The sequence below is a fragment of the Podarcis cretensis genome (genome assembly GCF_951804945.1).
Source record: "Podarcis cretensis genome assembly, chromosome: 5".
In the NCBI taxonomy this organism is placed as follows: domain Eukaryota; kingdom Metazoa; phylum Chordata; class Lepidosauria; order Squamata; family Lacertidae; genus Podarcis; species Podarcis cretensis.
The window spans coordinates 62020616-62046330 of record NC_137174.1 but is presented as its reverse complement, the minus strand read 5'-3'; the positions used below and the strand labels follow the sequence as shown (position 1 = coordinate 62046330).

The window sequence follows — 25715 nt, the reverse complement described above, 5'->3', positions numbered from 1 at the left end:
CAACTTCAAACCATGGGCTATGAAACTAGCTTACTTTCATTAATCATAGATTACTCATAGCATTGCTTTGTGGCCATGCTTGGGAAGATAAAAATGTGCAAGCCCAAGACTTACTGCAGCTCATCCTCATCATGCTAAACCATAGTTTATCATTAGGTGTGAACTAGGTCATTTGTATTGTGAAATAGGGGCCTGTTGTTTTCCTAATGTTTTTGGTGAACTGGTTTCTCAAGTTGAAGAAAGGAACTTGGCTTTTCTGAGGAATTTTAAAGGTGCTAATAGCCACCAAGCACTCTTTCTGAAAGTCAATAGGATTTGAGTGCTTAACTGCAGCTTGCTGTTCTTTGTTAGGAGATTCTTCTAATATATATACTCTGAATTTTGTAACAGTGCCAGATTTCTATGGTGATCAAAACTTGAAAATTGTATGAATCGCCATCTGTTTTAATGCCCTTTGAATCCCCTTTAAAGCATCTAAGTTATTTTGTTGTGCTGTTCTATTTTAGTTCTTACGACGTTGGTAACACAGAATTAGAAGGCATATTTCCAATTCCTCTGGCTTTCAGTCATACATAGATTTAAATCATTTTGTTTCTTGGACACTATCTGAACTTAATAACATTTTTCTCTCTATAGCTATGAGTTAATATTTAGGCTCCTAAAAGTAATTTATATCGTTTTTATAAGGCATTTCAGGGCATAAGATGATTTACAATTCCTTCTCTAATTTTTCTTCCACATTTCTGTAAGATAGGTTAATCTTCAAAATTATGATACCCAAAGTCCATCCCACTGAAGCTGTAGGACTTTGTGGGGTTTTGTATAGGCATCTAACTTGTCAAGAGATGGCTTGTAAAGCTAACCATGGTTTAGTGGTATGAGTTCAAGCCATGGCAAACCTAGGGCTTGTGTTTTCTCCTCTTCCATGACCATGAGGAGGAAGCTTCCATATATGTTTTTATTAACCACAGTTTAGCATTTTATCTGAACCACAAACTGTGATCATTCTTAATTGAAGCTGGTGACAACAATCCAACTTCATAACTCATGGTTTGAAGTTGGCTTGTTTCCACTAACCATGGCTAAGACTAACCACAGTTTGTCCACATTTGGACCACAACAAGCTGAAGTCTAAATCTGAAATGAAAGTTTCTCAACCCTTCCTCATGGCTGCACCTGAGGAGGAGAGGTGAATATGAAGCTTGCTGTGGTTTGTAATGCTAAACCATGGTTTAGCCAAGGTTGAGTGATACATGTGAGCATTGCCAATCTCTGCTCATGTTTTTTCAGTAAGTTATGGGTAGAAGAAATACCTGTTGCAATTTGCAGTGTCCCAACGGAGAGTGCAGTGGAGGTAGGATGCAGATGGTTGTTGGGAGCTAAGATGCTTGTTTTTAATATGGATGGTTAGCTGTAGGTTCTGTCTATTGGCAGTTTATTTCTAGCAATATGCTCAGTGCTGAAGTGGTCTAACTGAACTGCATACCTTGTACTGTATATTGTACTTAAATATATGCAGCTTGTCTTTCCTGAATTTTTGAAGCAGTAGTATAATATCAGTCCTACAGTACCTTGCACACAAAACTATTGGCTTACAAGAATAATTTGCCCCTCTAAATTGAACTAACATGGCAGGAAAAACCCATAAAGGCACAGCACATACCCTTTTTTATGTAGAAAAGTACATTGCAAGTACATTACATCCTGACTGGATTGTTCAGTTTTTGAGTGAAGTTTTGCATTAGTTTTATTGTGCACATGGAATACGTTAAGCTGTGGGGCCTCCCACAAAAATTTAAATATTAGAGAATTGGGGGGGGGGATAAGCTTCACTTTGTGTGGTTAATAATGCTGTCAAAGCGAGAGAATTTTTTTAAGTGACTATGCTGGACAAAGAATAAAGTGAGTACAAATACAATTTAATGTATATTAATCCAAGGTAGTGATTGCTATTACTCTCCGGTCTCTGCATTGGGCTAATCCATTATTACAGTACACTGTGAATGAAAAGATTAAAGCCTCGGCACAGACAAGGGAAGAAATAGTTCAACAACCCTGTATGTCTTACAGTGTAAGAGATCACAAGGGTCTAGTGCTATGATGTGATTATGTTCCAAAAACGAACTATTTCTAACACAGAGATTGCATGACCCCCTGCTTTCTTACTTTCAGTTACAAAAATACACTTATTCCCATCTGCGTATATGCTGACTACTCTAGTATTGCTTACATAGAACATCAACATTAGTAATGTTAGTAAAATGCTGGTTCTTTGAGTTGCCTTTTAGCAGCTGTGAATTGGCAGCTAGCACCATTAGCCCCACCATGTCTCAGTTGACTACAACATCCAAATCTTTATAATCAGGCACAAAACCATTTTTTAGATTTGGGAGAAGTAAGAGAGAGTTTCTTAGAAAATACTCTATGATTTGGTAACAAATCTTAACATCCACACTAGTATATACATATAAATATGTTTATCCACATTCAAGAGCTAAAAAATGCCAGGCTCTTCATAACCACAAGTCAGTATTAAAGTAAAGTATTGATACCTATGCAATGTTTTCTGAGAAGAGCCTTTTAATTATCCTTGAACATACAAGTATTTAGTGATTTTGATGATGCTCTTCCTTGGTTTTGAGTGCAGAGTAGTTAGTGCCCTTAGCTAAACAAATGTGAAGAAGCCATAAACGTGGCCCTCTGGACCATTTAAAAACTTGGTTCATTTTAATTTTTTTTTTAAAAAACAACAACCATTAGTTCTTGTAATTGGTTCTGGTAATAATCATGATTCAACGTGGCATAGAGCCTTATGTTCAATGTCTCATAATTATATTCATGTTTGTACAATTATTTTACACAGTCATGCATTTTATCTCTGTTTTTATTAACTGAATGGTTATTTTGGAAAGAAACTGCAATAAATGTGGGAAGCAGTGGATCTTTCTGATGACAGGAGTAATTAGATTTTGACTTGCAACAAGGCAGACATGAGGTGTTGATTATCCTTGAGAGGAGAATTGCAAAAAGAGATCGATGAATTCCTGTTGTCTGCTAAATTTATTGCATGTTTCTCCGTATGAAAATAGTTCCAATATAGAATGTTTAAGTCCAATACATGTAAAAATTCTTGCCATTCACTTTCATCACGAAAGTGCCTACGGGTGTTGAACTTGTTCTTAGCTGCTGGAACAAAGCTTCAGCAAATGCTTGTGATTTTCCTTAATAAACAAGCACAGCAGGATTGCAACTTCATTGCCACAGAAAATACTAGCAACATTCTTCATAGCATGTTTAGACATCAGCATATTCTGTTGTAACTGTATAGCACGAGAGGACTGATTCAACAGATCTGAGGGATCTTGGCCTTTTCAGGTGAATTTTTTCTTAGTTCTACTACAATGCCACAGTGTTTACCTTAATGTCATTTAATTAGAATTTTGACAAGCTGTCTTGAGTCTGGAAGTCTCTTGTTTCAGGGTCAGTGCAGTTTTAATCATAGTCTTGTGAATTCAGCAGGTAGCAGTTCTGTTTTCCCATAATTTGTGCAGTGTTTCTTGTCCCTGACTCTGTTTTTGTGCAGTTACTCTAGTGGCTCATCCAGTTACATGGATGCTATGCTCTTTATTCTGTGAACTGTTCTGAAGTCAAAGATATTGAGAGAACAAAAAGAGCACAATAAAATAGAGAGGAAAGTGAAAACATTGGTGTGGTAGTCTAATCCAATTGTTGAAAACAAAAACAAGCTGGCATCACATTCAAAGTCTATTCAGTCAGATGAGTCTCACAGATCTGGAAGCTGTCAATGTGCTGCCCATTGATGCGGATCTCCATGTCAGTCCTCTTTGAACTTTTAGAGTCTGCAGCTGGAAGTTCTGGGATTGTCTTGTCAAAATTCTCCATCTTGATCTGATATTCCCCTTTAGCACCTCGAACCAACATGGAGGCAAAATGGTGGTGTAATATGATCTCTGATGGAAGATAGGATGTCCTCCTCTGGCATGTTTCTCCAGTGCCCTCTTGTGTGGCAGAAAGGAAGACTACTAGCTCAAAATGTTGATGAGCCTCCCTTTGCAGAAGAATGGCTAGAGGGCTAGATGGAGTTATGGGATGATAATAGGTTAAAGGAAAGATAAAGAAAGGGCACTCTTCTGAAGTGATGCTGTCTAGATGGAAATCCACACTGGTTTGATGCAACTGACCATTTTCTTGTTCTTCATAAAGAACTGCAGAAATCCGAACACTGGTGAGTGGGCTTGGGCGAGTATTGGCCACTTGGAACATTAGATATGGCTTTCCTTCTTTGTGTGTCACTACAGCAGAATAGGTGAACCGGATGGAGAGAGCTCGATTCTTTGGACGGGCAATTTTTGCTACAAATGCACCTAAATAAAAAGAGAATTTACATATAGATTGTGCGCATAATTATAGTTTCCTGATTCCCTTTATAGTATATTGAAAGGAAACAATTAAAGCAAGTTGCACTGTATTAGGTTCACAACATTTATTATTAGCATAAGTATTTCACATTTTTAATGATGGTTCCCACATTATTCAGGTCCATCACATTAATTTCCTAAACCACAAAAATACTTTTTATAGTAAATGTTTTTTAAATCAGGTGTTCATTAAAATATTTTCCACCATCTTTGTGAACTTGAATAATGACATATGCTTTTGACAAAATAAGACCCACAGTCTCTGCTTTATGATTTACCATTTCAGGCTAACAGTCTGCTAAGTAATCTCTTAGTAGGTTTATTTTGTTATAAGCTTCATTTATTATATAGCAAATTTTATTTTAGTAATATAGAACAGTTTTATTTATTAACTCATTTAAAATTATTTTCAATAAAACATAGCAGGGTTTGAAAATTCTCTGATATTCATTGAAAACTTATCAGTAAAAAGTTTTTGCTGCAGTCCTAAGCATACTTATGGTAATACTTCATTGAACTATGTAGATGTTCATTTATTGGTAAAGCTCCTAAGGATTCATCTGTTAGCTTTAAACTATGCAAATGTGTATGGGCAGTTAATTCTACTAACTAATCACACTTTTAAAAATAATGTAATAAAAGCTTTTTGAACTAAAGCATGCATTTGGGAAGAACTAAATCACCTATTTAGATGTTTAGTACAAGTTGTTATTTAATAATTCTTTTCATACTGTAAAGTGGAAATACATCCTCGTCAAAGAACAGTATTTTTCAGAATGCTGAGTGACATAGCCCTATCCTTGCTTTCTTGCTGTAGCTTTATGACAAAGCTCTTATTTAAACTATAACATAAAAGCACTAGGTTATGAAATAGTATGGAATTACCTGTGATGAAGGCCTCCAGCATCAGACCCAGTACCATTTGTATAGCAAGCAGGGCAATTGCACTTGGACAGTCTCCACTTGGGAACATTGTGCCGTAACCAATAGTGAGCTGTGTCTCCAGTGAGAAAGAAAAAGCAGCTGTAAAGCTTGTGATATACTTTACACAAATAGTGTGGTTTTCAGGTGGAGAATCATGATCGATCTCCAGATCCCCATTCATTTCTGCTAGTAGGTACCAGAGAACTGCAAAGACAAGCCAGTGGAGGACAAAAGAAGCAGAAAATACCAGCATCATCCATCTCCAGCGCATATCCATAAGGATCCCCCAAGCATCTTTTAGGTATGCCAGGCCTTTCCCGTGGGCACCATCCATTTGTAGTGTGCTGTGTCCATCTTTGGTGACCATTCTTGGGTATCGTTGGGCCAGGAGAGGAGCACTAGGTTTGGTGTTGTTGCCTTCTATCGCTTCTGTCCTCATCTTCTGAAAATGAAAAGAAACAAAACTGTTGGATGCTTGTTTATCTGTAGTTCAGATGATGTTTAGAGATTCTGACACATTGGCAGTGGACCAGACGCTACCTGCAGCTAGCCAAGGGGGTCTTTAAACATGCAGTTCTGAGAAAAGTAACTTTGGAGAGCCAGGTTTGCCACTGCTTCCATTGTACGATAATGATTACCTACAAAAATTAATGTTGGATCCTTCTTTGATGATAATTTAGAAACGTAAGCCAAACTTTTTGACTTCTCAGGTTTATTTGTGGGTCTAGTGGTTAGTTTGATAGTGAAGGAGCACTGCAAGTCTTAATTTTCTGAAATTCAGAGGTGTGTTCTGTAACTTTAGCAAATATGTGTTTAATATTTAAGCAAAGCACACTATCAAAGCTATTATTAATATTATAAATGTTCTATATATTCTTTTGGTGGCCATCTGAAGGCTGTCATATCAAATATAATAAATTAAAATTTCCTCATTATAAGCTCTTGTGGGGTTTTCTACCTAAATATGTTTACTGCTACCAACCATGATATTTTTATTGTCTAGAATTGTGGTACCTGGGATATAGCCTCTTCTGCTGAACATACTCAGGCCACTGCTGTTGTAAAGCTGTATTAAAAAGGGGATAGAGAATAATACGGAAAATATTATGCAATTATATAAGCCGAGAGAAGTCCTGAGGAAAAAAAATCAACTCTAAACCCAATTTGCCAAAAGGGAAACTGCAGTGAGGCTTTTGTTATGTGTCCTTAATCATGTTTCTAATACTGTAGTGTGGCAGCTTGGGTTCCTGTAGAGTTACAAATATTGAGTATCTCAGAAAATAAAAGATCAATCCCTGTGCTTTTTATGAGTTTTTCTCTTATAGCAGAAAAAGCCCATAGCTTTAAAATTAACAAACATAAAAGAAAGCAAAATATTCAATCATGGTGTCTCACTATTTGCTAGAGACTAGATGAAATGAAAAATGTGAGAGAAAGGATGCTGGCATATTTGAAAAGAGAGGTTAAACTGGGGTAACTGCTGAATGACATAGTCACAGAGCACCAGATCTGATCTAATATTGATGGTAAAATTGAAACATATTTGGTCCATCTTGTTTCACAATCATTGTGTGTTGTTTGTTTCTCTCTGAATGGGATCCAGATATCTTATTTCAAAATAACAACTTCTGGTGGGGGCGCTATCTGAAGAAGTGTGCATACCAAGAACTAACTTAGTTGGTCTTTAAGGTGCTACTGGAAGGAATTTTTTTATTTTGTTTTTTCCAAATACTTAGACATTAGTATTCCCCTTCAGGAAAAATGCGAAAATGATTGCATTGTAATTTGATACATGCTTACTACAGGCATAGTTATGATAATAAATTTGATTGAAATATATTCTTTACAAATGTGTAGGGTGGCTTCCTTGGGGTGAGGTGTATTAAACTGCTTTGAGATTAATTACAATCAAGCTATATAAAAAATGTGTTAAATAAAAAACACACAAATTAGTCATGGGCCAGTCATCAAAAGTAGTTGCACTGTTTTATAGTACTACAGCACCTAAGATATTTACAATCAGTCAGTTATGACAAAATGTGGAGTAGAGTTCACTGATTGTGTAGAGCTAATCAGATGCTTATCTCCTGCATATGTTGTACTTGGCCACTCTGTTTTTGCTGTTTTGCTAAGCTTGCACATGAGTCATTATAATGGTTTTTATTGTTATGTTCCTGATATTATGCCATGCCTATGTCTCAAGTTGATTAGAGACTTTATGTAGCAAGTGACTAACAAGTAAAAATTATTATTGTTGTTGATGATGGTGATAAATGAAAAAATAATGCAATCTACAGTATAGAACTACTATCCTCTCAACAGAAACATTTTAAACTTAAACTTACAGCAAAAGTAAGTTGAAGTCTCATGGATTGAGCAAGATGTGTCTATAATTGGGATTTGGGAGCACTGGTGAACAAGGCCATGACTGATTGATAAAGCTGATGAGGCAATGAAAAATGCTAGTAATAATACTTAGCCTGTATGTAGTGGTTTATTTAGACTTTTCAAAAGTCTTCCACATACATTATTGTAATTGTCTTTGTAGGCTATAAAATAGGTCAAAATTTCTATTCCAATTCTGCTTGTAGGGACCTGAAGCTTTGTTCACCGGAGAGGCAACTTTTGATCTGTGGGTTCCATGATCCACAGCTCTGTCTCTTCACCCTCATGCTGTACTAGCAAAACATATTGACAGTAAGTAGTATTCAGCTAAATTTTATTCAGAGTAGACCTATTGAAATCAGTGGCTCTAGGTCATAATTTCAATGGGTCTGCTCTAATTAAAACTAAGTTGAATACCAGTGCCTCAGTTTCATCTCAGCATAAAATGAGCTCTCTTATTAAAGAGAGATTTTTCCCTTCAATTTGGGAAAAATTCCACACCATCATTTCATTCTGTTAAGTCATATGAGCACTTCAAGTAAAATGGCTGTTCTGATAGTGTATCGGAAAATTGTATTAGTGAAGTCAAGTGGTCATATTTTATTTCTGCCAAGGATTAACAATGAAATATAAGCACAATATAAAGTACATAGCCCATTAAAACACAGGTAACTGAGGCTTGTAGTTTGCAAGTGGCTAGGGGTCCCTTTACCTTTACCTTAGAGTTCATCAAAGTATTCATTTTGAACTGTTCCCTGGTAGAAAATAATTATAAAATTGGCATTTGAAATTTTAAAAGAGACTCTTTGAACATGACTTTTGACTCTGTCAGAAGTAGAACTTTTCTTAAGAAAATGATGAGAAAAATACCATTTTGAAATGAAAGCAAACAATCCTAATGTCATGCTAAACATGCAAGTTTATTTTATGGGTTCAAGCCAGTCCACTGCATGTGTGGTGCCCAGAGCGATCACCAGAGGAATAACGTGAACTCCTTTGATCTAGTGGAAGGGTTGAGTGTGACTGTGATGTGGCAGGTGTACACATGCCTTGTATTCCATGTAATAGCCTGCTAAGCTGCCTGCATATGTCCCTACCTCATTAGAGGAGGTAGGGACTGCATCAAAAATAACAATTTTTTGAAATACAGACCTATGAATTGATTCTTTATCCTACTGTGATAGTAATGCTGACAGTTTCAACTTTTTAAACAAAGATGCTACTTTATACATGGTTTGTTGTAAGGTGATGCTTGGTATTTGCTGTAAGTATTAAACCTACCATAGGCACTAAATTGCCTTTTGTGAGAATTTATTTTTTAAGATTTGGTAGTTATATATTTATATTTTGCATATTTAAGTGTTTCCGTTTTTATAACTAGCAATATGGTAAATAAAACACATTTTCAAAAGAATAAAGGAAGGAACAGCATAATTGGGCCCTGTGTAAGAATTCTGGACTTTAAAATCTTGCTAATAGTAATCTTTGTTAACAGCTGAATGAAAGTAACCTTAACTTGGCATCCAACATCTTCATTATATAGGTTTCATTATACATTGAAAGCATACCTCTTTACCTTGGCCTTTGACAACTGAGGTGTTTTTAGGACCCACCCTCTTCTTTTGCTTGTAATTTTGTAAAACTGATTTTAATATTGTATTTTTACATTGCTGTAACCCACCTTGGGACTTTATAGTGAAGAATGTTTAAGAAATCTAAATAATAATAATGCATAATAATTATTACTAAAATAGTGATATTCTGCCTGACCCATATTCATTTTGTATGCGGAATGCACTTTTGATCTAAGAGTTCCACTACGTACCTGATCAACTACAATTGAAGCACACAAAAATTGCTATTTGCCTTGTTGGGCTTGGATTTCAGTGCACTAGGTAAAGACAGGGACAAGGAACTTCTAGTGTTCAAAGGATTATCTACTGGGAAAGTTGGAAAAAGGACTATATCCTGCTAATACACCTCCACAGACAAGAAAAACAGTTGACTTGTTACTCTTCAAACATTCCTTTTTATTTATTGATTCCAGGAGGTAGTCATATGCAAAAGCTGCAAGAGCTGTCTGTTTTGGAACATTGTTTTATATAAACTTAACACACCTTCATTACATCCTGCATAGTTTACTGTAACGTGCTGTATGTGGGGCTGCCTTTCGAAAAGTGCTCAGAAACTGACTGGCCTAAAGAGCTGCACGCCAGGGAGCATAAACCTTACTTGTTACAATAGCTCCACTGGCTACACCAGTCTTTTTCCAGGCACAATTCAAAGTCCTATTTATGACCTACAAAGCCCTTATACAGCTTAGCTCAGGTTATCTGAAGGACTGTATGGGAGAGGGCCTTCTTGGTAGCTGCTCCGAAATTTTGGAACTCCTTTCCTAGGAGTTGTTTTTATGCCAGCAGGCAAATACTGTTTTATTCCAACAGGCTTTGGGGAACTGGTTGTTTTTAAAGGAAATGGCTTTGAATAGCCCTGTCCTGTTTTTACTATCTCAAAATGCTTTAACTTGTCTTTACAAGAAAAGTGCTTCAGTTATGTATCATTTTGTTCCCCAGTTCTGCATATTTTCTAGTTCAAGTACCCTTTTTTAGATGGGGTAACCAAAACTGTAGAGTTCTTCAAATGTGTCTGCAGTGTAGATTTATAAAGGACCATTCTGACCATTTTATATGCAATATCTTTCCTAATAATCTCTAGCATGGAATTTTCCATTTTTGTCTCTGCCACTTACTTCATAGATATATCAATGAAATAATCAACTATGACTTCAGTATCTTTATAGTGGAGTATTTCAACCAGTTTGGATACTTGTAGTTCTGAAACATGTGGAGTTCTGTCTTCCCAAGAATGCAACCATGTTGTGCTGAGAAATTTATAGGCATAATCAACTACTTAAAGGCAATAGTTGTGTAAATGCTACAAAGAGGACTTAGAATAAAGTATGACTGGATTTCCCCTTTTTCTTAACGTTATTGTTTAGTGGGTTTGCTCTGCCCCATACTCTGCTTTAGACATTTAAGAGAATTTCTAATATTAATTTTGAATTGATAAGTGTTTATGTGCAAATTGATAGACCTACAAGTTAATGTTGTTTTTTTAAAAAATTGAAAATTCTGCAAGCTGTACGTGTGCAGTGGTTTGAACAAAGTTCAGCAATCAACAAATGAAGAATAGTGGATTACTAATTCATTGCTTTCTCTCTATAACCTTGTTTAAATATTTAGAATCACTGAATCTGGGGAGAAATTATAGTGGCGAGAATTATATAAGTATTCCTAACTTTAATACATTGGCTATACCTGGAGTTATGACTTCTCAAGTGTGCAGCTGTAGAGCTGTGATGCTATCTCCAGCAAACGTATCCAGAACTCAGTGAGTTAAAAATAAAACTTTTTTTCACAAAGACTTCTGCACTATACTTTCAGCTTAGCAAACCATTATACTTCCATATGTGCCTATTAAAAGATACTGTACCATCTATTTGCTTACTCTAAAAATAAGACACACACACCCCGTCAAGTTCTATACATAGTTCATAGGCTTCTGCATTTGGTGAAAATTTTTGAGAATCTCAGCTTCTAATTAACAATTAGAAAATAACTCCTCTTGTCCAGTGGTAACCAATGTAATGCCCTCCAGATGCAGTTGGTCTACAGCTCCTATCTCCCCTAAGTATTTGCTATGTTATTTATTTATTATTTATTATTTATTATTATTATTAATTATTATTATTATTATTATTATTATTATTATTATTATTTTGGCTAGGCTTCATTAAAGCGGTAGTCAAACAACTTCTGGTGGTCAGGCACCCAGTTGGCTACCCTTGCTTTAGTCCTTGAGTTCATGAAGATGGGTTTGAAAACAGGTTGATAGTATCTATACAAGACACCAGATATTTATGGACATAGAGCTTCTGTGTTCCACTTGACTGCATTCACCAACTTCATGGCTTCTGGTCACTTTTCTTTGACCTATACACTCTGTTGCCTACCGTTTACTACTCCCCCCTCCCCTTACTGCAAACCATTTATAGAAAATGCAAGTTTTCCAAGCACTTGGATATGGAGTTTAAATGTGTAAATTGAAAATATTTATTCATTTGTATAACTGAGCAAAAATGTATTTCATTGTTGCAGAATTTTAGTCCCTTTGGCTTTCTCTGCTTTGTTACAAGAGCAGTTAAGACATAGATGTATGCAAAGATTCAAGGACTCTCCTATTCAATTAAATTTTTTCACGTGACTCTTAATACCAACAAAACATTGCTTAAAAGTGATATTTGGCAATTGTTCTTACATTTGTGTTTTACTACTGTAACCCACCCTGGGACCTAAGGGTGAAGGGTGGGTACAATATAAATCAGCAATAATCAAAGGTATTTAAATTTTCCACACTACATTTTTGCAAAGTAGATACGCTTTCTTTAGCATTTAAGTATATATTTTAAATTATATATTTGTTATATAAGTTTAACATCCCATGATAGATAGATAGATAGATATTCTCCTAATTGATAGTCATTGTAATAATGACACCTTCAGTTTAAGTCAGATTGCTTATAAAATCTGTAGTAGTTTTGACATCCAGCTCACTTCAGAAAATTTACTTTGGTACTTGTTTGTAACAGTGAATAGTGCATTAATTCCTCTAGAAAATATTGCCATTTGATGTGAATAAGGTATTCTAAAACTACTGCCGAATATCATAGAACATCTATGGAGAGAATGACTAACAGAGTATTAATATAAAGGCTTTGAAATTGAATTCACTTGCAAAAGTTTAAAGCCATAGATTATATCGCTTAGAATTTGTAAAGGATAACATGCTGCACTAGTCTGAAGAAACAGTGTTAGGTGCTGCTCATTACAGCTGTGCAGTTTGCCATTTGCTTAGAGCGGACTTCCCCAACGTTGTGCCCTCTAGATGCTCTGGACCACCCCTCACATCAGCCATAGCAGTGCCAGCTAGGGCTGACAGATGTAGTAGTCCAAAACATCTGGAGAGCACCAGGTTGGGGAAGGTTGCTCTAGTCAAATGGTGAGCTGCGTGGCTGCAACCAACAGCATACTGGGAAGCCAGGTTGGGGGAGGCTGCCCTAGAGCAAGTAACAGTTGTTTCAAGGAAGCAACCAAAGGGGTAATGCCCACTGCCACCCACCCTCCATCATTTCTGATGCCATGCAGTTTTGCCATAGTGCTCCCCAAGAACAGGTTCCTGTTCAAACTCTTCTTAAAGCTTGCAGGAAGTGTTGAGTGTGTGTACTTGCGCCAATATAGCAGGTCTGTCATTAGGCAGGTAGCAAATGTTGAAAGCATGGTGTATAGTTATGTGTGTGCCTTGCGACCTCTAAGCTACGCTGCTGCTCTCAGGTAATGCCCCCCCCATTGCAGGTATCCAACGGCAGTCTTGTAATTTTGTCTTGCGCCTCAAAATGAGTATTGGCAAAAATAGTGAAGGGTTAAGTGTAACCGAGCTACAAAGTGAAGAAATAAGTGAAGGTATGTTACACCTGAATAGGTTGATACACCTGCCTTTGGATTTAAAACACAAATGTGATACATTTGAATAGTATCAGTGAAATAAAAATGGTATCCCTTTCACACTTTATTATGTACTGATTTTTTTTCATTGATTGGACTATAATTTTCCCTGGAAGTTTAAAACTATTCCCCAGATAACATTACCATGCATGAAATATCCTAATTCTTCACAACAATCATTTGTCCCCTTAAACAGGATCTTCCATGTGTAGGAGATAAAATAGTTTTGGGCAAACAAGTAATCTTAATATAGGTAGCAATCAGGTGTTTCTTAAACACTGACATTGTGTAAGACAAATGAAGAAACTTGTTCGAAAAGTTTGTTTATATGGTTAGAAACCAATAAAATTTAAATTTGCTTTATGACATAACATTTAATTTCTATTCAAATGGCTATTCTGTGGTGAGCAACCAGAAAACCTCTGTGTCTAATCAAAAGAATCACTCAAATGATTTTTTAAATAATTGAATTTGAGTGGAAATTTCTTTACACTGCTACACAAATTGCTAGCAAATTACTTCCCATCTATCAGTCATGCTTTATATAAGTTAAAGCAATAACATATTTTTTCAGAACTTTTAAATAGAAAGATGAGATATTTCTGGAACCTGGAATTGAATTTAAAACTCTAGTCATCTACATTACTGTTAGAAACAACAACTACATCTCCAGGAATAAGTACACACCCAGTCTTCAATATCTGACTGGTCGCAGGATGGTTACCTTTTTGAAGAAATACCGTACTCTTTTAGAATTGCACAGCTAAGGTCTGCTTCATGCCTTTTATTAAAAGCTAAAGAGCCATGCAAGATGCTGAAGTTACTTCCAGGGATCTCCTATACAGAACTGTTCCTTATGGAAATTGGTTCTGGAAGTTGTCACTGGGCAATATTCATTTGGAAAGCAATCTCCTTTGAGAAAGTCTTACAATATTTGAAGTTGGTATTTCAATTGATATTTTTCAAAACAGGTCTGTCTAAATCCTCCAAAACTCCATTTTTGTTTTTGAAAGTCTAAAACCACAAAGCAGGAAATATTAATGTAAAAAACTGATGCTATGTTAGCATCATGTACTTACCAGTGTAATTGTAGTATTTATCTACCTGGCAGGGAAAGGGAGGAAGGCGGATGTCCTGGATATTGAAAACGAACCAAACTATCTTGTATCTGTATATAGTGATCCCAAGGAAGAAAAAAAACCTTTTGACAACTAGTTTGGAAGGATGTTTGTTCAAAATGGGCTTACGGGTCTCATTCCTCAGTTTATAATGTGGGGGGTTGGCTTTCATATGAAGCTGATGTGATTGGTCATTCAGTCTGCAGGGGGGCCAATTAGCTGTGGTCATGTGGAAAAGAATGCTGATTTGTTCAAGCTTTCTTTCCCCAACACATACCCTAGCAGCTGTGGAGAAATCCACACGAACTTACTTGGAGAAAGGGGTGCATTTTTTATCTTAATCAGGATGGAGTTTTTAGGTTTGCATAATCTTACTTAAAGGTTTTACTTGGAGGTTCAAAGGAATGAAATTCCTCAGGACTGTTTTCCATTCAAGTTTTCTTGTGGTAGCTATTTAGAGTTCACAATTTCTTTGATATTTTATTTTAACCAAAACCAGGCAGTTTGAGGTGAAGATGTGCTTTCTGTTTCACTTTTCTCTTTTTAGGTTTTTTGTACCATGTGGTACACAGGATATCGGTATCCTAGAGATCAAGGTTGCTAATTAGTTTTACATAGTTTACATAGTTGCAACCTAATTTTAGATGCAAGACCTGTAACTTTACTGCGTCTCTTATTTTGCCTCTACTGCTAAGTCAGCATTGCTCATAGGATTGTATTTTATGTAGGATATTGCTGCATGTAACATGGTTATGACCAAAATGAGATGTTTACATTATGCTGTGTCAAATTAGATTTAAATGTAACAGCTGACTAATAAAAACGAGCCGAAAAGAGGCCCATAATGTCTACCTTTCAGAATCACTTGCATGATCTGTGAGGGTAGCTTTGTAGTGCAGTTCAGCATTTCACATTTTTCCTTAGCTGCTGATGTGAGGACTTTGATCGAACGTCAGACCTAAGAGGATCTGAGAAACAAAGGCTGTGATTGTTTGCAGTAAAAGTACTGAAGACCTGCTGTGAAAATTATTAATGTAGACCAATATAATGCTACTTAGAAACTAAAATCTCCCTCATGGTTTTTCTTTAAAAAAAAACTCTCCACAAAATACAAAACATTAATTCTTCATTTCATTAGCAGAGAACCTTGTAATACATGTTGAGGCACAGCACCTTAAAATTGAAACATGCATTTGTGACCTTCATGGGTATGGGGACAAGGGGACACTTTTCACTCAGTATAGCATGGTGCCTTTTCTTTTTACTATAAGAAACATTAACAGATAATGATATACAAATACTTTTATACTTCTAATGTATTTTTAATCTTTGTTGGAAGCCGCCCAGAGTGGCTTGGGAGACCCAGCCAGATGGGCGGGGTACAAATAATAAATTATTATTACTATTACTGTGCTAACATCTTAAAATAAAAACTGGATTCACCATATATTAGAAGTATGTGTGTTCCTGATACGCCCCTTTAAACTGCCTCACAAATGCAGTTTTCGGTGAAGATTGGAGTGGCGAGTGGTAATATTACAATGCAGGTAAGAAGCTGTTCTGCCATATCTGTAAAGGTTAGTGGCATATGCAGAACTATAGAGCAAACTTAAACGCATGTGAGACATACTGTCCATGAAATGTTGCACTTGTTTGTGTGAAAGGAATTGGATAGTTGGCATGACTATTGAAGTGCAATATTTTGGTAGGAAGACTGATGTGTATGGATACAATTGTGCAAATTCAGCTTTCAGTAAGGAAAACAGCATAATTCTTGGAGGAAAAAGCATTTGTGCATGGGAAAATTCTGGTAAGTTGTTTAGAGACAGAGATGGTCAAAACTAAAATGAAATATGATTACGTTTTAGTCTGCCTGTACCCTAAAAATGATGACCAATGATTCCTTAAGTCACTTTGTGTGTGGTCATTATTCAAGGTTGTGCAGTGATTTTCTTTCTCTCTTTCACAGTATTGTAAGCTGTCTTGTACTCGAGGGACTTTGGTTTAGAAACTATGTAGCCAACAATTAAAAGTTATTTGAAGGATCCTGAAAACGGACACTAAATTAAACTTATTTTTATAATAGAAATGTGTGTGTGTGTGTGTGTGTGTGAGTGAGCGTGTCTTAGTGTCTTATAGAAAGATTGTTGACACTGTTATTTGCTATTCTAGTAAAAAATTTCTCAATAAACAAGTTCTCAGAAGATTGTATTCCAGAACACCACTTTAGTACTTTGAAGTCAGTCCCTTTTAAAACTTCAAATTACATAGCTGTAGACTCTGTTGGCTGGATGTCTTTGTTGTATCTGAACTTTTCCATAAACACCATTGCTGGCTTGGGGTCAGACATGGAATGCAGGTGCCCTTTCACTGCTCCTTCTCCTCAGGAAGTCCAGTCAATTAGTTTGAGGCAAAGCCACAGATCTTTTTCTTTTTCCTTTTCATCCTGGGAAATCATGGCCAAACACCGACCTCCACGCCAAGTAACTTAAACCAAGTGAAATGAACATGCTAGGGGTATAAGCTACGTTCCTCGTTAGAATACTTTAGACTTTGACGTCTGTGTGTAATAATGTTGACTGAGCGACTATTTACTTCTTCATTTTTAATATCTTCAGAACGTAATATACCTGGGTCTGTTCTTAGTTGGATTTGAAACGTTATTTCATCCAGTTCTGTGTTTTCTCTTCTCAATACCCTTAAGCTTTGAAATATGTTGTTACCTGTTGACAAACAGTGTTGTTTCACAGTTAATAGCCTTAGATTCAGAAGTATATTCAGTGTGGCTTTCTCTCTAGTGAGCCTGCTAGAACTGCAATGTTAATTATGGATATTCTGTCCCCTCCCTTCTTCTATGATTTCCTCCTGGCATTGTGGGGTCATTGGGTTGGGCTTAGGCTCCTCCACTGATAATGAAAACAGGAGGAAAAAACTCTTTGGGACGGTCACTTTTACTAGTGCCCCCATTTTCTTTACTTCTACCAGGCTGTTATTTTTCTTCTTTTACCTTTTGTCACCATTTTCTTAGAAAACAACCCCCCTTCCTTTAATCGGCTGCCTCACACCCTTTCCTGCCCTCCTTTTTATGGCTTTCTGTACCTTTTCAGAAATACAAAATCCCGAGAAATTTGTCTCCACTTTACTATCATCGTTCCTTCTGACTGCTCTTTCTCAGACAGGGACATTAATAAAGCCATTGAGCACCCGATTAATTTTCAACTTCACGCCACCTGATATTTGTGGGTCGTGGCATTCCAGCCCAACGTTGCTGACTGGGCCAATTTTATGCTGTCTGGAGAGGATGCCCTCAAGGATATCCTGATGAAACTAAAGATAAGCGGAAGGTACTGGTGACCCATAGATACTGGTGACAACCAATCTTCCAACCAGTCCTTTCAGAACTACCTTTCCCCGGGGCAAGGAAGAAACTACAGACAGAAGTCCTCCTGGAACAGCAGTGATACCCACCCAGGCAGCAGAACACAAGATATCTCCCTCCAACACCTACAGAAACAACCACCAGCAGAACCAATGATGCTACTCTGCCCCAAGTCAGGGATCATCTACAAGCCTTCTTCAACTCTTGGTGTCAGATTACTACAGACCACTGGATTCTCAATACTATATCACATGGATACATGATAGAACGTCTGGCACCCCTAAACTGGTTCCTCCCATCCCTGATCCTCCAACAATCCAGTCAAGTAACAGGTGATATATAATTGTGTACAGCATTGTCTCAACATGTCAGCTATCGAACCAATCCCCCTGCGAGGAATTATTCTATGACATATACTTAATATTATCTGTAATGCCATGGCCAGATCACTTCCTGATGCAACTGGACTTCTCTGTGACCCTTCCCCTCTGCAGGGCTGTAGGACCAATTTGAATGATCTGCCACCACCACTTACTGGATCCAAATAGCTTCCAGAGAGTGGTAGAGACATCTTATCCCATGTTGATGGCTTCTCCACTGGAATGCAGAGTTAAGCAGGGCTATCGACTGTCTGGCTCTAAAGCACCCTCTCTAATTGCATGCAAGAATTCTGCAGTGGTTTCTTGATGGCCTCCACCAGTGGGCCATCACACACATTCTACATCACCACATCAAAATGCCACCAAAAGTGTGGGTAGTGATGAAGTGGGCATCTAGCAGAAACTTGCAGAAGGCACATCTTTTCATGACCCTCACCTCATAGTGGTCACCACAGATGTCAGCCTCTACATTTGGGGTCTCACTGTGAGGGACAGATAATTCATGCCCAAAAGTCTCCAGAGGAAGCTGAACACCCAGCTGGAGCAGCCCACCTGGCTCTGATGCACTTTTCTCCACACCTACACATCAAACGTGCCCCTACGCATGGGCAACTCCAACTTGAAATCCTACCTCAACAAGCAGGGGATCACCAAATCCTGGGATCTCCAAGTTGAAATGTTCCACCTCATGAAGTCACCGAAACACCACCTCCTCACCCTCACACTGGAACACATATCCGGATAGGCTGGAATCTCTGGTTTTCCAGCACAGTATTTTCCACCATCTTACTTTCTTGCTTATCCAGCCACTCTAAGAATATACAAAGCCACATGGAAGATCTTCCTGAAGCAATGCAAAGCAACAGTACTGGATCTTCTTGCATTCCTCCAAAATGGCCTCAGCAAAAGTCTAAAACACAACACTCTGATGAAACATCAGGCGGGAGCTGTTTCTTCCTCAAACACACCACCTCTTCTAGCTCTCACCCCCTAATGAAATGCTTCCCACAAGGAACAATCCTACAGTGTTCCCCAAATGCCCACCACTTCCCTTCCTGGGACCTTCACAAAGTGCTGTCCACCCTTCAGAAACTTCCATTTGAGCCCCTGAAGGAAGTACTTCTCAAAGTCTTACATTGAAAGGTCTTACAGTGGAACCTCGGGCTACAGACGCTTCAGGTTACAGACTCCGCTAACCCAGAAATAGTACCTTGGGTTAAGAACGTTACTTCAGGGTGAGAACAGAAATTGCGCGGCAGCGGCAGGCCCCATTAGCTAAAGTGGTACCTCAGGTTAAGAATGGTTTCAGGTTAAGAACGGACCTCCGGAACGAATTAAGTTCTTAACCTGAGGTAACACTGTATTTCTAATAGCAATAACTTTGGCTTGATGGGTCTCTGAATTGGTCACCGTGTCTATAGCTATATCTTCCACAAGCGCAAAGTGGTTCTTAGAAAGAACCCCTCCTTTCTCCCCAAGGTACTTTCCGACTTCCATATTCAGCAGGAACTTGATCCTTTCCACCTTCTGCCCCAACCCCTCTCACCTATTAGAGAGGACATGGCACTCATTTGATGTCCAATGAGCTCTCAAAGCATATATTACCAGGACTGAAGAGATCAGACAATCAGAAACCGTGTTCATTTCCTTCCACCCTAACTCACTGGGCAAAAAGGTTAACCCTTCCACCTTATCTAGGTAGGACCTCTATAGCCTACAACTTGGTGAATTGTATCTCACCCTACAAATTTGACTGCCCACTCTACCAGGGTTGAGTCCCCCTAGTGAACATTTGTAAGACAGCCACATGGGTGTCTCCCAGTGCATTCATGATGCATTACAAGATGGGAATTTGTGTCTCCATTGAAACTGCCTTTGGCCGCAGCACCCTACAACAGGCTTTCCACATTGTGGGACGCAATATCTTCTACCTGACGGCATTTTAGCCACCTTGTTTACTTTGGGAACATGGGCACCTTTGTGTTGGTTTCCTTACAAGACTCTGATGATTGTTCAAGCTTGGTGAGTTCACAAACTGATTGGGAGCCATCTACATCCCAAAGGGTTTTTCCTCCTTCCTTTGTCATCAGGAGAGGGGCCAAAGCCCAACCCTATGACCCCCATGCTGCCAGTCAAAATCTACCCTTTGGGTGAATATCGGTTGTACTTTTTAGGAAGGACGTGATGGAATAGAATGTAAAATTATCCTAGAAATGACAATCATTTCTTTAAGCATCATTATGACAATTGTTTTTTTGGATGAAACAGTTATTTTAATTCTCTGTTATTTGAAATTAATGACTATGAAGGTTTTAATGCTAGTCGTCTGGTACTGGTCATTATTGTTTTATTGCTGTTGACCCAAATGTAAATTTTAGAGATTCTGCTTGTAAGTTTTAACTATTCTAGGGTAAATAGAAGACCATGTTGAATTACATTTTAAAGATGATAAATAGAACATTTTTACTGAGTTGGATTATGCAGTGCTTAAGAACACCTCCCGTACAAACAACAACAGAATGCTTGTGCCATTGTAAACTTTGATGTGACCAGGAATAGTGCCTTGATACCTCTGAACTATGGTAAAGCAATCTCTCATTGAACATCAGGTGGCATCTAACTGTTTATGCAAACTTTGCAGATGCTCTTCCATCGCTTGTTGCAAATTGAACTTTTGACTTTCTTAAATGGTTACAGCTGTTTTGTAAATCTCCTTTTTGAAGTCTGAAATCCTTCATTTGTTTTTTAGCCCACAAAAACTGTAAGAAGAGCTTAAAGAAAAGCATTTATCATTATAAGAAAAGTAAAGCAATATATATTTGTTCTTGTTTTCTTTCACCTGAGCATCTTATGACTTAAATTGCATAAGGTCTGACTTCTATTCCAGGTGCCCTTCACAGTGACTGTTACATACTTGCATATTTATTTGCTTGCAGTGAGACCAAACTTTGAGGATGCTGGAACCGTAGCAGCAGGAAGGAAGCATGAATTTATACGCTCTGAGAGCGAGAACTGGCGCATCTTCAGGGAAGAGCAAAATGGTGAAGATGATGATGGAGGTTGGCGGCTGGCTGGTTCACGAAGGGATGGTGAGAGATGGCGCCCTCATAGTCCAGGTGAGAGGAAATATGGAAAAGTGCAGCACAGTCTGGTCAGAGGCAGCAAGCCAGCAATGTCTGGAAGGAAAATGTCCTAAAACAATATTTGAAAGGCTTGTTCTATGATGGCAAAATCATTTTTAGTTTTTTAAATGGCTTGTTTTGTTTAACCCACTATTTCCAGAACGTCTAGAAAAAAGCAGCTCTTCTTACCTGCTCTGATTTCTTTTCCACCAAACGTAGCTTCCTTTAGTGATCACTCTGAATCATGAGGCTGAAGATCTGTCATATGCTTCCAGCTACTTGTATAGAAGTGGAAAAACTGTTTGTCATGGAGAATACAGCATTGTGTGTCTTCCTGACGTCAGACATAACTGATAAATGCACAATAAAGCAGCAGTGTGTCTAACTTTGACAGTATTGAAACAGCTGAACCAGCACCACATGATCAGATGTGAAGATTTTACTTAGGGACAAGTACTTGCAGTTCATTTAGTATTTTCTTGTTTAGCATATGAAGAACAACAAGCTAATAAAAATTTTGTTCTCAATAAGTCCATCTGTCTTTTGACAGAAGTCCCGAGGCTGAAATATCATTGGGTAATTTCTGCTACTTTAAAGGAAGTGTAGAGAAACGCCGCATTGTGTAGAATACTGAGGGTTTTTCTGTAGTTGCTCTTTAATTTAGATATAGCTGTTTTAGGATAACACTTACTCATTGTCATTTGTGTAATGGAATATTCTCGATCAAAGAGGTGGGCGGTGCAGTAGTCTCAGGTGGAATCCATTATTGCATGAACAGACTTCCACATACAACAGGACGTTATATTTCTCTCCCCCCCCCCCCAAAAAAAAAAAATCTGCTTGAGAGGCCTCCCTATCTCAAGAGACTTCCCAAACTCCTGATTTTGGAGAGCATCCGGAGGACTGTTGGGATAAGTGAGGACAGGAAAGTGAAGTCACACAAAACACTATTGGGCTACAACCCTCAGTTCCTTACTGGTTGGTCAAAGTATTACTCTTTCTCTGTGTGTACAGAGAGAGGGAGGCTTTAATTAATTAATTAACAGCTGTTAAATCTGCTGTGCAACCCAAAAGACCCCCAGAGAGGCTTACAAAGTAGGTAAAACAGTCCCTGCCCTCAGATTTGCCATCTGAAAGGCATGACACACAAGGAAAAAGGAATACAGAGAGGAAGAGAAGAAAGCAATCTCAGGCACCAGTTCTTAAAGGTTACAGTTCTTTTAATTATTGCTGGGATGGAAACAGTACAGTTAGCCTGATAGAATGGCTGTGGTTAGATGACAGCGGAGGGAGAGTCAGAGGCAGCTGGCCTCTTAGCAGAGGTAATAGAGCAACCCTACTCCTTTCCTTTTGCTCTGCAGGCTAGATGCTCTATCAGCTACATCCAAGACTTTTGATTGCAATAGCCATTTCTATCAGGATGACAAATAGTATCCTGTATCTAGTATAACCAAGTTAGCCAAAATAAGTGGCTTATGCCAAGCCACATTTGAAGATCACCACGTTTCAAGCCCCAGTATCGCTCACACCAACTTGCTTGGAAATTCTTCACCTCTCCCAGATTGTAGAAAGGTACATCAACACCTGCTGGTGCCAGCCTGCCTCATTCTCATGCAGGCTTGGGCACAGTTGCACAGCCCTTAGAAACAAGCTTGTTGGCTACAAATCCTTTCCCAGAATTATAGTGCTAGCAGGCCACTTCACCATAGTGACATACAAAACAAGGGCAGATTAAATAAATAGAATTAATTACCACAGATTACAAACTACACTCCAAACTCCAGAAAGGAGGATTGTCAGCTAGCAGACAGAGGGTGAAGGCAAGCAGTTTTGAAGATGCTTTAGGACTGATGGAGTTAGTAGAATAGATGCTGCCTGTGACCTCAAAGAGAAGCATAAAAATATGGTAATCCCCATAAAGTGGTACTTGTCTGGATTCATAGAACCACGTAGAATGGTCTTACTAGCAAAGGCTGCCCCCCTGTGGCTGAACAGATTGTGAGGCTGCTATTCAGAAAGATTGTGAGGCTGCCCTGGGCTTAACTCATAGTTAAATTGTTTTTGTTCTTTTAAGCCCACTTGCATGGAGTTGGGTTGTACAGTCCTTTACATTAATAATATAACTCAAAGAGACAGTGGTTTAAAGGGGAAATAGTCATGATATATTTATAAAATGCGTGTTTCAAGGTGGACCATAAGCTGTAGTGGCGTTCTGAAGTGCTGTCACTTTGTCCTCTCTTTTCCCTATCCTCTTTTCCTCTATCCCTTTCTCCTTCCAAACAAGTTCTTGCCCTATGGGACTCTTTTGTAAAGTTACTTTCCCGCCCCCTTAGACGGCCCTCGTTCTGCAGGCTGGAGAGAACAGATGGAGCGACGGCGAAGGTTTGAATTTGACTTCCGAGACCGGGATGATGAGCGGGGTTATCGAAGAGTGCGATGTGGCAGTGGCAGTATGGATGATGATAGGGATAGCCTTCCTGAATGGTGCTTAGAAGATGCAGAAGAAGAAATGGGGACTTTTGACTCATCTGGGGCATTCCTCTCCTTAAAAGTGAGAAACTTTCTGTGAACTTGTCATAATATTAACGGTATTATTTATAACCAGTAGTATAAAGTTTGTTGTTTGCATGTGTGTTTTCCTTAGAAGGTTCAAAAGGAACCAATTCCTGAGGAACAGGAAATGGATTTCCGTCCTGTAGAGGAAGGGGAAGACAGGTCTGATTCAGAAGGAAGTCACAATGAAGAAGCCAAAGAAGTAGATAAGACACATGGAAGGGAAAGTGTTAAGACGGACCATACAGCAGTAGCAGGTAAGAAGGATTTCTCAAGTCTATCCTTTAAATTTTGCTTCCGCCTTCCAGCTCAGTTAAATAAAGTTACCAATCATTTCAGAAGTAACAGAAGAAACAGTCAAAGAATCTTCACCATCCACCAGGTCAGGTACTCCACCAAAATCCCAGTCACAGGAGCCATTACCTACAAGCCTGCTTGAAAGAAGGGAAGACTGTGTTCCAGAAGTAATAGAAAAAAGAGAAGATAAAGAAAACCAAATGGAGGATATCCCATCAGCCAAAGTGCCCAACAGAGAAGGTAATCATATTTCAGGTTTGGCATAATGTATATGCAAAGTATGCAAATAAATAAATAAATAAATAAATAAATAAATAAATAACTGTCTGTAGTGACAAAGCAAGGTGGAAAGGATGAACTGATCATTCATACATTGTTTAAGCATTGTTGAAAGCATGCCATCTTGCTTATTGTCTGATTATACATTTTATCACATAATAACAGTTCTGGTAGAAAGAAGGGCCTTTAAAGGAATTTAATGTCCATTCTTCCCCACCCCCAGATCCAATTTCTGCTGTCCAGCCTTTACCACAGATTTCTCCAGATGCAGCTTCCCTTGTTCATCTTCCTCCTCCAGAGTCAAATCCAATTCCTGCCTTAAGGCCTGTTCAGACATCAGTCACAGCTGCTCCAGGGATGGGTAATATTCCTGCTGACCCTGATGACGAAGAGGGCCTCAAACATTTAGAACAGGTAGAGCATCTTCGTGAATTCTGGTTTGTTTGTTTTTTGTTGTTGTGCTTCAAAGGCTGAAAGAAAACATTATTTTGTATACTTACCTTGTAAATGCAGCTACCTGATTCAGGTGATTGTGGGTGAAAGCTTTGGGATTTAGACCGGTTGCTGAGAATATCATAGCAATAGCCTTTACAAGTCAGCAGTGCTTATGCACCCAAGGTGGAGACAGGAGTTCAAGATGCAACCTAGAGTTAATGTACCTAGTCAACTATAGACTAGCACACCCCTCACATAGACCAACAGTTGGCAACTGCAGAGGAAAACTAGTTTTGGGCAGGACTGGCAACTAATTGCTTTTACAATGTTTTCCTGCAACTGATCATGAAAATGGGCAAAACTATATTGATGTATTAATGGGCAAAAATGACACATATTTTGCACTTTGACAATACTTCAGATAATCAACTTAATTTTCATTAAAACAGTTTCAACCTGTATGTTCCTGCCATCTCCTTCTCAAACAAAAATGGAAAATTAATATTTTTGTTAATTAAAGAAGGGGAATTCCTGTTTTCTAAAATTAAGTTGAATCTATCTTGTATATTTGTGTGGTATGCAACTCCAGTAGGTTAACTTTGTGAGTACTAAGTGAATCAAGTTGAAAAATGGACACACACACTCCGACATTAATATAAATAGATAATCACCTGACTTCATTCATGAGCACTGTGACAGAATGCGTGTACGCAGTAGAGAATATGAGAGTCACCTCATGCTGCTGATACTCAAGTACAAAATATACACAAACTGTATTCCCCCCTTCAAAATACACATGAACAGAGGGCCAATCCTTTTGCATGTCAGTCACATATGTTTTAA

At 38.2% G+C, this 25715-nt stretch overlaps 3 protein-coding genes across 12 annotated transcripts in view; 2 read left to right on the top strand and 1 right to left on the bottom strand.

The window, feature by feature from the left end:
- LOC307217462 (autoimmune regulator-like) overlaps positions 1-6805 on the top strand; it is a gene marked incomplete at its 5' end in the record, with an annotated part of 136567 nt that extends 129762 nt beyond the window's left edge. The window contains one exon of the mRNA XM_079978630.1: positions 6795-6805. The remainder of the gene's footprint in view (positions 1-6794) is intronic.
- Positions 1-25715, top strand: part of GIGYF2 (GRB10 interacting GYF protein 2) — a 74507-nt gene that overhangs the window by 30080 nt on the left and 18712 nt on the right. Inside the window, exons 8-12 of one of the 2 annotated variants that reach the window (XM_079976831.1) lie at positions 21123-21302; positions 23642-23859; positions 23953-24111; positions 24185-24398; positions 24661-24851. In XM_079976831.1, coding sequence (XP_079832957.1) covers positions 21123-21302; positions 23642-23859; positions 23953-24111; positions 24185-24398; positions 24661-24851 — 962 coding nt within the window. Of the gene's footprint in view, positions 1-21122; positions 21303-23641; positions 23860-23952; positions 24119-24184; positions 24399-24660; positions 24852-25715 lie in introns of both variants that reach the window. The other variant, XM_079976832.1, reaches the window with a different exon arrangement.
- KCNJ13 (potassium inwardly rectifying channel subfamily J member 13) lies at positions 1693-23628 on the bottom strand. 9 transcript variants are annotated; one of them, XM_079976920.1, is made up of 5 exons: positions 21498-23628; positions 14389-14477; positions 6378-6429; positions 5325-5805; positions 1693-4385 (listed from the first exon to the last, which is right to left on the bottom strand). In XM_079976920.1, exons 4-5 carry the CDS (start codon positions 5800-5802, stop codon positions 3766-3768), a joined length of 1098 nt encoding a protein of 365 aa, XP_079833046.1. In that variant the 5' UTR covers positions 5803-5805; positions 6378-6429; positions 14389-14477; positions 21498-23628; the 3' UTR covers positions 1693-3765. The 9 variants fall into 9 exon arrangements, with proteins under 9 accessions (XP_079833046.1, XP_079833044.1, XP_079833052.1 ...); XM_079976918.1 differs by lacking the exon at positions 14389-14477; XM_079976926.1 differs by lacking the exon at positions 14389-14477 and having other exon boundaries at positions 5325-5802.